Consider the following 12,628-nt stretch of genomic DNA (forward strand, 5'->3'; position numbering starts at 1 on the left):
AAATGAAACAGAAAATCAAATGATTAGAGTTCTTAAATATGGTTGATGCTGCTTGATAAGTTGTGGATAAAAGGGATCAACTAATTTAATGGGAGCCAAAACATACATCTGTCTAACTCGGATATGTTAAACCTGGCGGTTCTTAAAAGATGACACATGAAGTCTAAAAAAATATCAGGGGAATCTTTAACATCTAACCACAGAAGAAGTGAGGCAAATGTAATAAAAAAAAATGTATAAGTTTTGTATTTGTTTTGTTTTATTTAGGACAGTAAATTCACAACTGGAACTGTGACCTGATGAGTGTCAAAAACTTCTCAATAAAACGATTAACTACATAAGAACAGAAACCACAGGACAAATGTTACTTTGGGTTTTACATTTATTTTTTTTTCCATTGCACAATAATATCTATATATACTGTATCTACAGTCTAAATTGTTTGTGGCAGCAGATTAAGTCAGACATCCATGTGAAATCGATTTTAATAAAACTGTACAAAATTTATTTATTTTTTCCAAACAAAATACTGCAACTCCACAGATGTTCATCATCCCAGAAGACGGATGGATGGACGGAAGTATGGCGAGAGCTCTCCGGCACGATGCTCGACTGCGGGACGCGTTTCTACAGCGCAATGGGGGAAAAGCGAGAGGTTCTCCGAAGCAAACAGTGACCTTAACAAATATACCAGAGAGAGAGAAAAACAAAATGTACATCATCCCCCAGCCCCTCCCTCCACCCCTCGCACTTATACGACTGGCACGACCGCATGAGGGAGGCGAAACGGGAACTTCAGGATTTTTGTTCAACGTGGTGCTAAATACAAATGCCAGAACAGACGATCTCTAAGAGGGATAATACATGGTCGTTTCAAGTTTGTAAACACGTAATATCATGCATCCTTCAATGTGCAATAAGAGACCATTTAGGACGTACAAGTTGCAAACTGAAGCACTTTTAAAGTCGAGGCCACACTTAGTAGAAAGAACCCAGCAGCCCAGCAGAAGGAGGTGATCCTGCTGCAGTAGCAAAGCTTTAAAATCGGATGAGCGACTTGGATACAGGAAAATGGTTTCTGAATGAAGAGTAATGAAGAGCCACTGGTTGGACATAGACGTCACTTCCTCCATCTCAAAATGACATAAAAGTACTTATTTTAATAGATTTTGAAATAAAAGTATATTTTCATTTAATATATATATATATATATTTGTTTTAAAATATAAATATTTTATAGTTTCTTTAATCTGACATGAACAAAATCTGAGAATGAAGAAATCATAATCAGCGAATGATATAAATAAGCACAAGTTTACGATGTTTTGGTCCTTCAAAAAAAAAAAAGAGAAAAAAAAGGAAAATGGGACACATTAAAAATCATAGCAAAATTTTACAGAGTACAAAAAATAGTGCAAAACCCACATATTTTACTCTTCCAAATGGGGTAATCTCAGTAGTATAAAGTGGAGTAGATTAAATCAGCTGTCTGACAAGTGAAGGGTCTCTTTGAAAACTGCTGCGTAATCCACCGCAGGGTTCAGACATTTCGGTCTTTTCCAGCCGACGGCTCTAGATTTTTCTCTCCAGTGGATCAATCAGTTTGGAAAGAAACTCTTCCAGCTCGCGCTGCTCACCTTTCTGAACAAAAATAAAAAATCAAAGCAGGTCGAGACGGTGCAGAAAAGTGTCGTGCTTATACGAGAAAAAAAAAAAAAAAAAGTCAGTCTGCTCTCCTTCGTGTACACAGTAGACTTCGACGAGTGTCAAAATACGCTCTTAGTATTCCGGAGGGGAAAAATACATAAATAAAGACAACTCTGTGAAATAAAGGTAACTCTTTGGTGTCAGAAAACAACATGGCCGCAAGCGTACAGTGTTGCCGAAGCTCGCGCGCTCAGATTCGCGGTCAAACCGTCGCGCTATTTACAGCATTTGGCAGCAATTTGAAGTCTTGCTTTTCCTATGTTAGCTTGTAACAGCAGCAGATCATTGCAGTTTGTGAAAGGAAACAAAAATATTGAATCTTTTTTTTTTTTTGACAAAACACTCCAGGAAAAATTAATTTAACCTGTAGAGATCTGATGTAATGCACTGCATCAATATGGCGGCCATACTACACATATTCCTTCGTATACGCATTTTCACATACACAAACCTGTACAACGCTTAGCAAAAGTATTCATACCCCTTGGAACTTTTTTTTTTTACTTTACTATGTTACAAACTTCATTGTCCTCAATGAAAATTAAAAAAAAATGTGGCATTTATTGTCTGTTCAGCCTCCTTTTTATGTGATCCCACAAAATAAAAAGTGCAACCTAATTAGCAAATGGAGTGGAACTGTGTGTAGTTTAAGCTTGGAATAAAATATGGCTGATCTGCAAAGAGCAATTGCAAACAAATATCACAAAGACCAAAAAAAAAAAAAAGACAGTGGACAGGTCAGGGATACAACTGTGGAGAAGCTTCAGTTTTGAACATCTCACAGCAGACTGGAGTCAAAAACATTGCACGTCACCCTAAAAATACCACGGCGGTGGGAGTATCATGCTGTGGGACCTTTTGTATTGAATGGAAGCTGCAGCAGAGTTCTGTGGCGAAGAGTGATGACGAGCCAAAGCATTAAAGATTTGGATTACAATCTGTTGCTTTGTTAGAACGATCTAGTCAACGTTTGTTGAAGCTCTGAGGAAAAATGTTAAGTTGTCACAGAGCAACTTAACATTTGCTCTGTAATAAAGCCAATAATAAAGACAGCCCTGTCATTATCATAATAAAGACAGGGCTGAAAACTAAAACATACCACAATTTACAGATTTGAATTTGTAAACACGAAAACCATCCAAAATACTCCCGATCCTTCACAACCACGCTCTTCTTTGATGAGGAATAGCTCACAAGGGATGAATACTTTTGCAAGTCACAGTAGCGTACACATAACTAGAGGTTAGCGTTTACGCTTCATGAGGCAAAGGCGAACAAACAAAAACAAAAAAGAGAGAGAGAGTGTTTAAAAGAGCAGTTCATAAAGAGACGAGCTGTGGCACTGTGTGGAGCACGTCACTGTGCTCGGTCATGTCTACCAACACAAACAGCATCACCACTTCCGTTGTGCTGTAAGACAAACACGCTTTTTTCTTCCATGTGCATCTAAAAAAAAATATTTAAAAAATAGACAAAAATCATCTTTAGCCACACCAGGATGAAAAAAAAGGTTGATTTTTATCTCAGAAAACTTCTAAAAAAACCCCAACATTTATCCTTGTTAAAATAAAAACAATCTTTGTTTAGCCTGTCACAAGATCTGACTTCAGCACTCGGGGGTTTTCCAGTGTCTCAACTCATTTGTTGGAGAACAATGTAAACTCTTCATTGGGGGTAAACATTTTTAGCACTTTTTTTTTGCTCATTTATTTTTTTAATGCCCAACACACAATCTTCAATGCCAAAATATTTTTCTACTTTAAATAAAAACCAAAGTGACTCAGAAAACATTCTCGCCCGAAAAGCGACTCGGTAGCCGTGAAAATGTCGATGGCAAACTACTGAACTACCAGCCCTTGTTCAGTTAAGAGGCAACAGATCCAGCATCTGTTTGTCCAATTTATCTACTCTACTACTCTAAGTGCTTCGAGGCCCTTTCTAGATGGAGAAAACAAGAGAAAAAGGACAGAAAAACGAAACAGAAGTCCTTCCCAGTCACTCCTGTGGAGCCTCACGTGTTCACTCGATTCGTTTCGAAGGATCAGACTTTTCTCCTCGTTTAAGTTCGCTGTGTTTGGCAGACACAATAAAGGGCTTAGAAAGAAAAAAAAAAGGGGGGTGGGAAAGTGCAGCCAGGCCACCCAGAGTACATCATATTTGCAGAATTGTCCCTCCTCCCTTCCCGTCTTCACTCGAAAAGCAACAGGTGTGGATATACGTCGATCTTCTATCGCTGTCGGGTGAAACGGAAGAAGAGAAGCCAAGGAGCTTGCTTCTCGTCTGTCGACTGGAGTGATGGAGAGTGAAGATTATTGTGCTGAGAGAAAGAGCATGAATCTGTTGAGCAGAGCACGTCCAGCCCGCCCGACCGCACGCCCGCGCGGAGAAAAACAGGAAAAAAAAAAAAAAATAGAGAAGAGGAGGAATCCCAGCTCCCCGGACATACTGGTGTGCATGACAGAGTCCGGCTCTCCGCTCGCTGTCATCAGAGCTGGTACCACTTTTTATCTTTGTACTTCACCATCATCTGGGGAGAGAAACAAGAAAAATAACAGATTGATTTCAGAGGGAGAACAACAAGAAAACAAACCGGGTGAAAGCGGAGGCGGTTCCGTACGTCGTGGGCGTGTTTCGAGAAGGACTCTGCGCTGGCCATCATGGCTGCCGTCCTCTCCTCCAGTTCTCCCAGTTTCTGCCCTCTCTCGTCCAGCGCCACTCGGGCGCGGGCGAGGTCGCCCACCACCCCGGACGCCGCGCCCTTCATGCCCTCCATGCTGCCCGGGCCTGGGATGTGCTGGGCCAGGCTACGAGAGGCCTTGCCGGCCGCCGTTTCGCCGACTAGCAAACAAAAACAAGACAAAAAAAAAAGACTGATGATTATTTGATTAATTTGATACAAAAAAAAAAACGAAGTGGCACATTTTGCTGATTTTTCATTCACCCACTTAAAGGTTTTTTACATGCAATACTAGAACTACATTAAAAGATGAAAATGAGCAAATTTCTTTTTTAATTAAGTAAAACATTTCATTGCCTAAAATGCAACAACATGGCTTTCCTTTAGTGGATTTGGACCAGGTGGAGCTGAAACTATAACACTGGAGGAGCTTTGGGTGACACATTTTTACTGTCAGGTGTTTTCACCTAACAGATATGTATTTGGCACAGATTTGGTTAATTACTGCTGTGAATATATTGTTTTTTTTCTTCTTTTTAAGTCTTTATGCTGCAGTTAACGACTAATCAATTACTAGATTAACTGACGATTATTTCAATAATCGATTCATCACGATTAATCGTTTCAGTTCCAGTTAAAACCATAACAAAAATAAATATAAAGAGTTGATCCTAGTTTATACGTCCCTCTAAGATTACAAGTAGACATACTCAAAAAAAAACACACAAAAAACTGAATTGCCTTATGTGATGTCACCAGATGCATCGAAACATGGAAGCTTATTTCTGAGAGTTAGTTTTATCTTCATTAAATAACAACAAAAAAAAGCAAAGTGTATAAAAAACTGACAATGATATGTTCTCTAGACAAACTTTAGTAAAGTGACTTTGTTTGCGCATAAGGTAACATCTTGGTAGCAGCTTTAAGCAGCGAGCCAACGCTCACTGGTCTATTGAGAAATGAAAGGGCAGTGAAAGCATCACTGATGGGAAAACTGCTGAGAACGGAGAGGAGGTATTATGTAAATGTGATGTAGAAGTTTAGAGCGGCCTTATGTAACGCCCGAAGGACGCTGCACACTCACAGAGGTCTTCCCTGTCCAGAGACTGAGCTCCTCCGCCAAAAAGGCCTTTGAAAAAGCCTCTGTTCGGAGCCTCCGGCGTCTCCACGGGGGTAAATAACTCGCTGAGCATTTCCTGAGGACGACAAAAGCATCAGCACGTCCGTTTCAATATATTCTCCCACAGGATGTTCAGTCTAAACGTCGGCTTTACAAACAAAAACACAACCCAGGATTTGAAATAATGCAATTTCCTACCAAAACGTCTGTACACCCTTCAATAGTTAACAAAAATTTACTTTACGATTTTCACTGAGGTTTTACATGACAAACACAAAGTGGAGCATATTTGTGAAATGGAAGAAAAAAGAAAATAAATTTCTACAAAAAAAAGGTATTTATATTTAGCTGTCAGTACAAAAAATAAAATCCAGTGCAATTATTGGTCATCAGAATTCATTTCAGGCTTCCTTTTGAAGCCTCCCCACAGCATGATACCACCACCACTGTGCTTCACAGAGGCGCTGATATGGATCCAGCTACAGAGTAACAGATGAAAACATTAATCATTTGATGATATTTAAAAATGAAATTAGGCAGACATATAGTCAGACAGGCATCAGGCAGACAGGCAGGCATATAAAGTTATGTGGAAATTTTGGTACTACCAAAATGAAAATAATTCATACAAATAACTCAAAAACCAAAAACCACAAATTCAGTTTTATGCTGAATTTCTTTCAGCATGAAACTTCTGAAACTTTAACAAAAAGTTACTCAGTTGATTGAGTATGAACTTTATACTTTATAATAAAATCACTCAAGTAAAAGTAAAATGTAAGCAGAGTAAAAAATACTTCTAAAAGTAAATTATTCCCAAAAAGTTACTTGAATAAATGTAACTAGTTGGTATCCACCACTGTACATAGGCAGACATTTTTATTTTCTACAAAGCAGGCAACCTCTGATTGCTCTGGAAATTATTTTAGGTGTTTAAAATAAACGGAGCCGAATGCAAAAATGACCCAAACTTATTTAGAAAACTATGCATCGTTTTTCACTAATTATGCCACGTAAAACGGCATTAACACGATTTTAAAGGAACAGGACTTTCTGATCTCACTCTTCATGAAAACTCCCTACAGAAGTCAATCAGCTGTTTGTCAAAAATTGCAATCCTATGAGGTGATTTCCTCGCTGCCTGACCTGAAGGTTGTCGCACGTCTCCTGGCTGTAGGTGATCCTCTGGATCTCGGTGGGGGAAGTCAGGTACAGAGCCTGGCCCAAGTTAGAGAAGCAAAACGTTCTGGCTATCCGCATATCTGTCAGTGGCAAGTAGTTGATGTCCAGCAGAGGCCGCAGACTGGGCAAGCTGTAACCAGCACACAGAAAGATGTCAGAGGGACGTGGTGCTTTTACAAGTTCTACAAACGACTTCATTAGCTGTGTTCAGATACCACATATTAACACTTTTGGCAGGAAAGTCAAAGAGGTGAGGCGTTTTGATCAGAGGTATCGAAACTGCAGAGTACCAGTGCATACCTCAGGGTCATAATGTGGCCGTTGGCACAGAAACAGGCGATGCAGTAGGCCCCGGCCATCTGCACCACGTCAACGCGCAGCACAAACGAGGTCTCGGTGATGTTGTGTTTGTAGATGCTGGTTTGGGACGGCATGGCCACCACCTTGGCCTGCTTCTCTGAACACAGCACGGCAAACTGGGAGTCCTGGCCTTCCTGTGAGGATGGAGGCGTGGCCGGCCTGCGCCTCCGGACCTTCTCTTTCTCTTCGTCTGAGGCGTTGGGGTCATACCACGCTTCGCAGGAAGGGGGCAGCAGAGTTCCAGCAGCATCCAGCAGCGCCATGGTCAGGATGCCTCCTTTGAGTTGGACCAAAGTGCCTGGAAATGCGAGTTTGGATTATAAAACAAAATACAGCATTACAAGAGAGGATTTAGGGTTTCTGCAGGTTTCAACAGCTCAAAAGTAAGACGTTTTAAGACCTTTAAAAATAACATTTAAGACCTATAAAGCAAAATGTACAAAAGAAAATTACAAATTTTATGTATATGCAGTTTCTATAAATTATAGATCTTATCCTATTCTCACTTTAGTTGAAGACAATAGCTGCTATCTGCAGCTCTCATTTTGTTCCCTCCAAATGTATTTTCCTCCACTCTAACAACTTTGTTGAAATCAAATTCTTCAGTAAGTAAGATTGATCTTTCTGTTCGACCACAGTGTTTAAAATCCACTAAATCTTCAGCCTCAGAGTTGGTGTCGCACCAAATGCTGCTCAGTGGATCAGTTCTAGCAGCCGCGGCGCAGATCGTTTTCCAGGGAGCTTTAGCCTCGCCAGGGGATCATAACGGTGACATTTCTAGGGTCTGTTTGTGGCTTTGGGGAGCAGCTTTGTGCTTCTCACAGTACATATGGCTCTCTGCAGTCTTAACCCTTGTAGTGCCAAGATTTTTTTACACTGAATTTATGTGGCATCTTACGGGTTGGCAAAAAAAGTGAGCCAGTGGCAAAGATGAGCGTCTAGCTAGCCAGGAGAATATAAAATAACAGTATATATTTAAATATAAAACTACTGAGGAACAAATAATACACCCAGGCTAGCTCTCCAGGGTATATTACTATTAAATTTATATACCCTAGCTAGTTAACCTAACTAGTATGGTCAGTTGGCTGGATGATGTTTGTCCTCTAACTAGCTGCTAACATACGCTAGCTAGGGGACATTAGGAGCTAGCTAGATGTAGTCACAGGATGCAACGAAGAAGTCTGCCTCAAATTCTTTCCCAACCAAAAAGTCACAAAAAAAATACTAACTATATGAATATATAAGATTAAACGGTCCTGCCATGTCAAAATTTAAGACCTCTAATTAATGTATTTAAGGCCAAATCAGATTTATTTATTTTTTTTAATAATAATTTTAGACATTTTAAAGCCTTAATTTTAGACACATGAATTTAGGACTTTTTCTGTTATTTGTAGAAATGTTTGGGAATGATGAGATCTTTACGCTTCACAAACGCATACCAACTTTATCTTACCCAGATCTAATCGCTTAAAATCCCATTTGATCTAGGACTGGAACCAACAATTATATTAATTATTGATTAATCTATGAACTAATCTGATAATTAACCAATTAATCATATGGAAAAATTGTCACATTGCTAATTTTTCATTTAGGCCTTATTTATATAATATCGACATTTATTTAAAGATGCAAATAAAGCAATAAATCAATTCCTATTTTGAACATTATAGTGCCTATAATGCAATAACAGTGTACAAATAAACACTTGATCATTTGAAGCACAGGAAGCATCTGAAGCTAAAGAAATACTTCAACCTCAACATGTCAGACAGCAAAAGGTGCTTAACAGGAGATTTATTTTACAGTGATTTTGACTGGGTGAAGCTTTAAAGGTTGACATTTAAAGAGTTTTTGGTAGGCCATATTTACAGACAGGCCTTTTTTTCATCTTAAATGAAAAATGTATATATTTTCTGTATAACTTCAGTTCAATTACTGCTATGGATATATTGTTCCTTCAGCAAATGGCTTTTTGTTGAGTCTGTATACTCCAGTTAGCGATTAATCAATTACTAATTTAGTTGACAATGATTTTAAGAACTGATTAATCACTATTAACCCAATTAATCGTTTCAGCCCTAATTGAAACATATTAAGATATGAGGCTTTTCCTTGCTCAAGAGGTATGAATACTTTTGAGTGGCGCCCCATGTTGGGTTTCTCACCGCAGGAGGCAAAGCTGAGCGGCTGCTGGAGCTTCTGGTCGCCACCCGGCTGCAGGCCGAGGGCCACCATCATCACGGAGCCCTGCGTGGTCCCCACCAGCAGACAGGGACTGGCCAGGCTGTCCGACTTCCTGGGGAAACTCTCGCAGAAGTAAAAGGAGGAGATGGCCTCTCGAGACTCTCTGTCTATGCTGGTTACGCTTGAGCTACGCGAGCGGGTGAATGCGTTATCCTTCCCGTCTAGACGGCAGGTTTGCGGATGAACAAAAAAAGAAAAACCAAACGGAGACAAAATCAGGAAGTGATTCAAGTTAGACGGCAAGAGAAAGCTGGTTCACATGTTACCAAGCAAGAAGGAAACCAGGTTAGATGTTCGGTAAAAACACACCTCCTGACACATTTATAAATTAACAGGCAGAAAACACATAGCAAACCCTTTGTTAAGGACAGACCAGAGGGCTTTTGGACATTGAGATGCGTTTCTTTTGTCCCAATTTGCTTTTGTTGGTTTAAAATCCGACAATCTCAATGTGAAAAGCTTCAACCGAAGCACATGTTAGATCATCTTCTTAAAAAAAAAAAAAAGTTACTGAAAAACCAAGCGAGGGGGAAAGCCAATACATCGCCCTTCACCCGAGTTCTTCTTGAGGGAGAAACTGGAAACAGGAAAAGCAAGATTCTGGACGCCACGTGCGCTCAAGCGACACGAACTTCCTCGAAAAGAAAAAGGACACGATCACCGTGAGAGGATTAGTGTCACGTGTTATCCATTTTCACAATGAAAAGCCCTCGTTTGTGGGGATTAGTATGAGTTATCCCACTCCGACCAAAGTCCGGCCGCGACCGGTCCACTCACATCGGTGCGGGTCTGACTTAGTTCTATGCACATTCAACTTCAGGGTCATCCTGGCCGCCAGCTTGCCATTTTTCATACTACCAAAGGGCCGTTTAAACAACCGAGGGGACCAGCAGTGGGAGCGATCCTCTGTGTCCGGGGCAGACACACACAGGGTTCATCTCAAGTTACGGTGCAAAACACAGTAGCACTTTTAAAGTCACACAAACACTTTGCAATACTCTCATACATATACATATATATATATATATTACATCTTTAAAGTTAATATAAAACAAAAGAATTATAATGCCTGTTAAAATAAGGGGGGAAGAAGTTAAAACAACAAAATTGTTCAGTTCATTTGTTGGCTTACCCAGATCTAGCTTTTGCTCACCAGACGAGCTAATTTTCCGCGACATCTTGGCTGTAAAAAAGGAGAAACAAATACCCCTAATTTTTAAAAGGAGAGACGTTTTGTGCACCTGCTCAGATAAATCACAGCGATCAGGAACTAGAGGCACTTGTCCAACAGCTACAGCATCAAACATTCAGGAAAACGATCACTTGGTACAAACTGTAGGACAACTGTTGAGGCTCGGTTCTCCAAGAGGCGCTTGTGAACCCGTCGGCTTTTTCACATTGAACAGCCGCAAAATTTTACATTTTCAAACTGGGATTATATGGAACCAACATAAAATGGTGCGTAATTGCAGGAAGAAAAAGGAGCTGGATGCATGGATCTAAAATTCTGAAAAGTGCGGCAACAATTGGTCAGCTTTTTTCAGATTTGTGATGTGCACAACTAAGTGCTGTCTTGTTGACAGACGGATCTCTGCAGCTCCTCCCGAGTCACCGTGCTGAGGCGGGTTTTCATGAGAGGAACTCAACCGAGAAACGTTCACAGGTTGCAACTAACTAATTTTGTTGGAAGATAAATCGTCCAAGAAGTTATTGCGATAAACAATAATATTGCTTTGAGATCATATAATAGTCATGGCTTAATAATGCAAGAACACATTGTAAAAGATCGATAAACTTTAAGGTCTAACAAAGATTTAACACAGGAACTGGAAGACATTTTAAATACCCAAAAGAAATAAAAAATTAAGGTAACACATTATTTCAAGAGCTGTGCATAAGCCTGACATGACACTGTAATAAACATGCCATAACACCTGTTACGAGCATGAAGGAGTCTTTATGAATGTTTATGACAGTTGTCATGAAGTGTCATTCGGTACATATGCTTTTAATGCAAAGCTGACATTTTTTATTTACTTTTCATGCAAATTTTAAAGGAATTTTGCATTAAATGTGTCATTATTTACTGAATAATGCAAAGTTTACACTCTTAATGGACTTTTAATGCAGCTTTTAGTGCACCTTCCCATTAAAAGAGTCATTCTTTACCGAATGACACTTCATGACAACTGTCAAACATTCATAAAGACTCCTTCATGTTCATAACAGATGTTATGTCACGTTTATGACAGTCTTATGTCAGTATTATACACACCTCTTCAAATAAAGTGTTACCAAAATTAATTTATAAAGTCTCTTAAACGAAATTGTTCTTCAAAAAAAAACCCAACAATGTAGGGCCGAGTTTCTGGTAGAAAGAGATGGAGTAAAGAGAAAAACAATAAATGCAAATGGAAATTATTGAGTTTGCTTTAATTTATTGTGCGATTAATTGATTTATCACTTATTGTGACAGACCTAGATGTGATCTCGTTTTACAATCTTCTTCTTCTACGCATGTGGACTCAATTTGCTACCTGGTGATATCTGAAGGCGCACGGCTGCAAAAAGACGCCACAATGTTTAGATTTCTTTTGAAAACAACATTTGTAAAACCATATTTTTACTTCCTAAATCACAATTATGCACCGCATCAGGTTGGTTTTTCATGAAGCCTAAATAAGTTTTTATTCTAACTCTTATCCTAACAGTGCATACAGCTTAAGCCATATTGTCTTGATTATAACAAGACTGAATATAAACCAAAAATGTGTTTATATCCCCCCCCAAAAAAAAGACAACAGATTTTTATTTTCTGCTACCAGGAGTGCTGCCATTCCCAAAAATGAATCCCCCAAAAGTTGCCTTAGTCCACAACCACCCTCAGAACCGCCATCAGAATGCAGACGAAGCAGAAAAGCATTGCAAAGGAGCCGGCACTGTCAAACGAAGCAAGAAGCAGTTGAGAAATAAGATAATTATAATTCACTGAACATTGTTATGCACAGAGAGTAGGTGGAAAGGGGAAAAAAAAAAGAAAAAAAGAAATGAGCGGATAGCCAAAAGATCACACTGAATCGAAACCCTGGAAAGGGAAAGAAATACAGCGAGCATCGACGATCGAAGAGAACTCAAAATCCAAGAGGTTAGTGACACAAATATTGAGGCAGATTTTCTACGGCTTTCTTTCGGGGACGAGAAGTAAAAAGCGTCAGATATCACATCCCCAAGCAATAATCCGTAGAGCGTGAAGAGAATTTGAATAGGAAATCTGAAAGAAAGGCTGAAATCTGAAAGGCACCCTGTCATGCAATCAATAGAAGCAACAG

At 39.5% G+C, this 12,628-nt stretch overlaps 1 protein-coding gene across 7 annotated transcripts in view; it reads right to left on the reverse strand.

Moving 5' to 3' along the window:
- Positions 1 to 364: 364 nt before the first annotated feature.
- stxbp5b (syntaxin binding protein 5b (tomosyn)) overlaps positions 365 to 12,628 on the reverse strand; it is a 39,021-nt gene continuing 26,757 nt past the window's right edge. For 3 of the 7 annotated variants that reach the window (XM_081603265.1, XM_081603264.1, XM_081603263.1), the window contains 8 exons: positions 10,432 to 10,482; positions 10,077 to 10,205; positions 9,221 to 9,460; positions 6,987 to 7,344; positions 6,651 to 6,816; positions 5,469 to 5,580; positions 4,325 to 4,545; positions 365 to 4,234 (listed from right to left, as the gene is read on the reverse strand). In XM_081603265.1, coding sequence (XP_081459391.1) covers positions 4,193 to 4,234; positions 4,325 to 4,545; positions 5,469 to 5,580; positions 6,651 to 6,816; positions 6,987 to 7,344; positions 9,221 to 9,460; positions 10,077 to 10,205; positions 10,432 to 10,482 — 1,319 coding nt within the window. In that variant the 3' untranslated portion in view covers positions 365 to 4,192. The remainder of the gene's footprint in view (positions 4,235 to 4,324; positions 4,546 to 5,468; positions 5,581 to 6,650; positions 6,817 to 6,986; positions 7,345 to 9,220; positions 9,461 to 10,076; positions 10,206 to 10,431; positions 10,483 to 12,628) is intronic. The other 4 variants (XM_081603268.1, XM_081603267.1, XM_081603266.1 and 1 more) reach the window with 2 other exon arrangements.

This window comes from Poecilia reticulata, chromosome 22 (assembly GCF_904066995.2).
Source record: "Poecilia reticulata chromosome 22, P_reticulata-male-v2, whole genome shotgun sequence".
Classification (NCBI taxonomy): domain Eukaryota; kingdom Metazoa; phylum Chordata; class Actinopteri; order Cyprinodontiformes; family Poeciliidae; genus Poecilia; species Poecilia reticulata.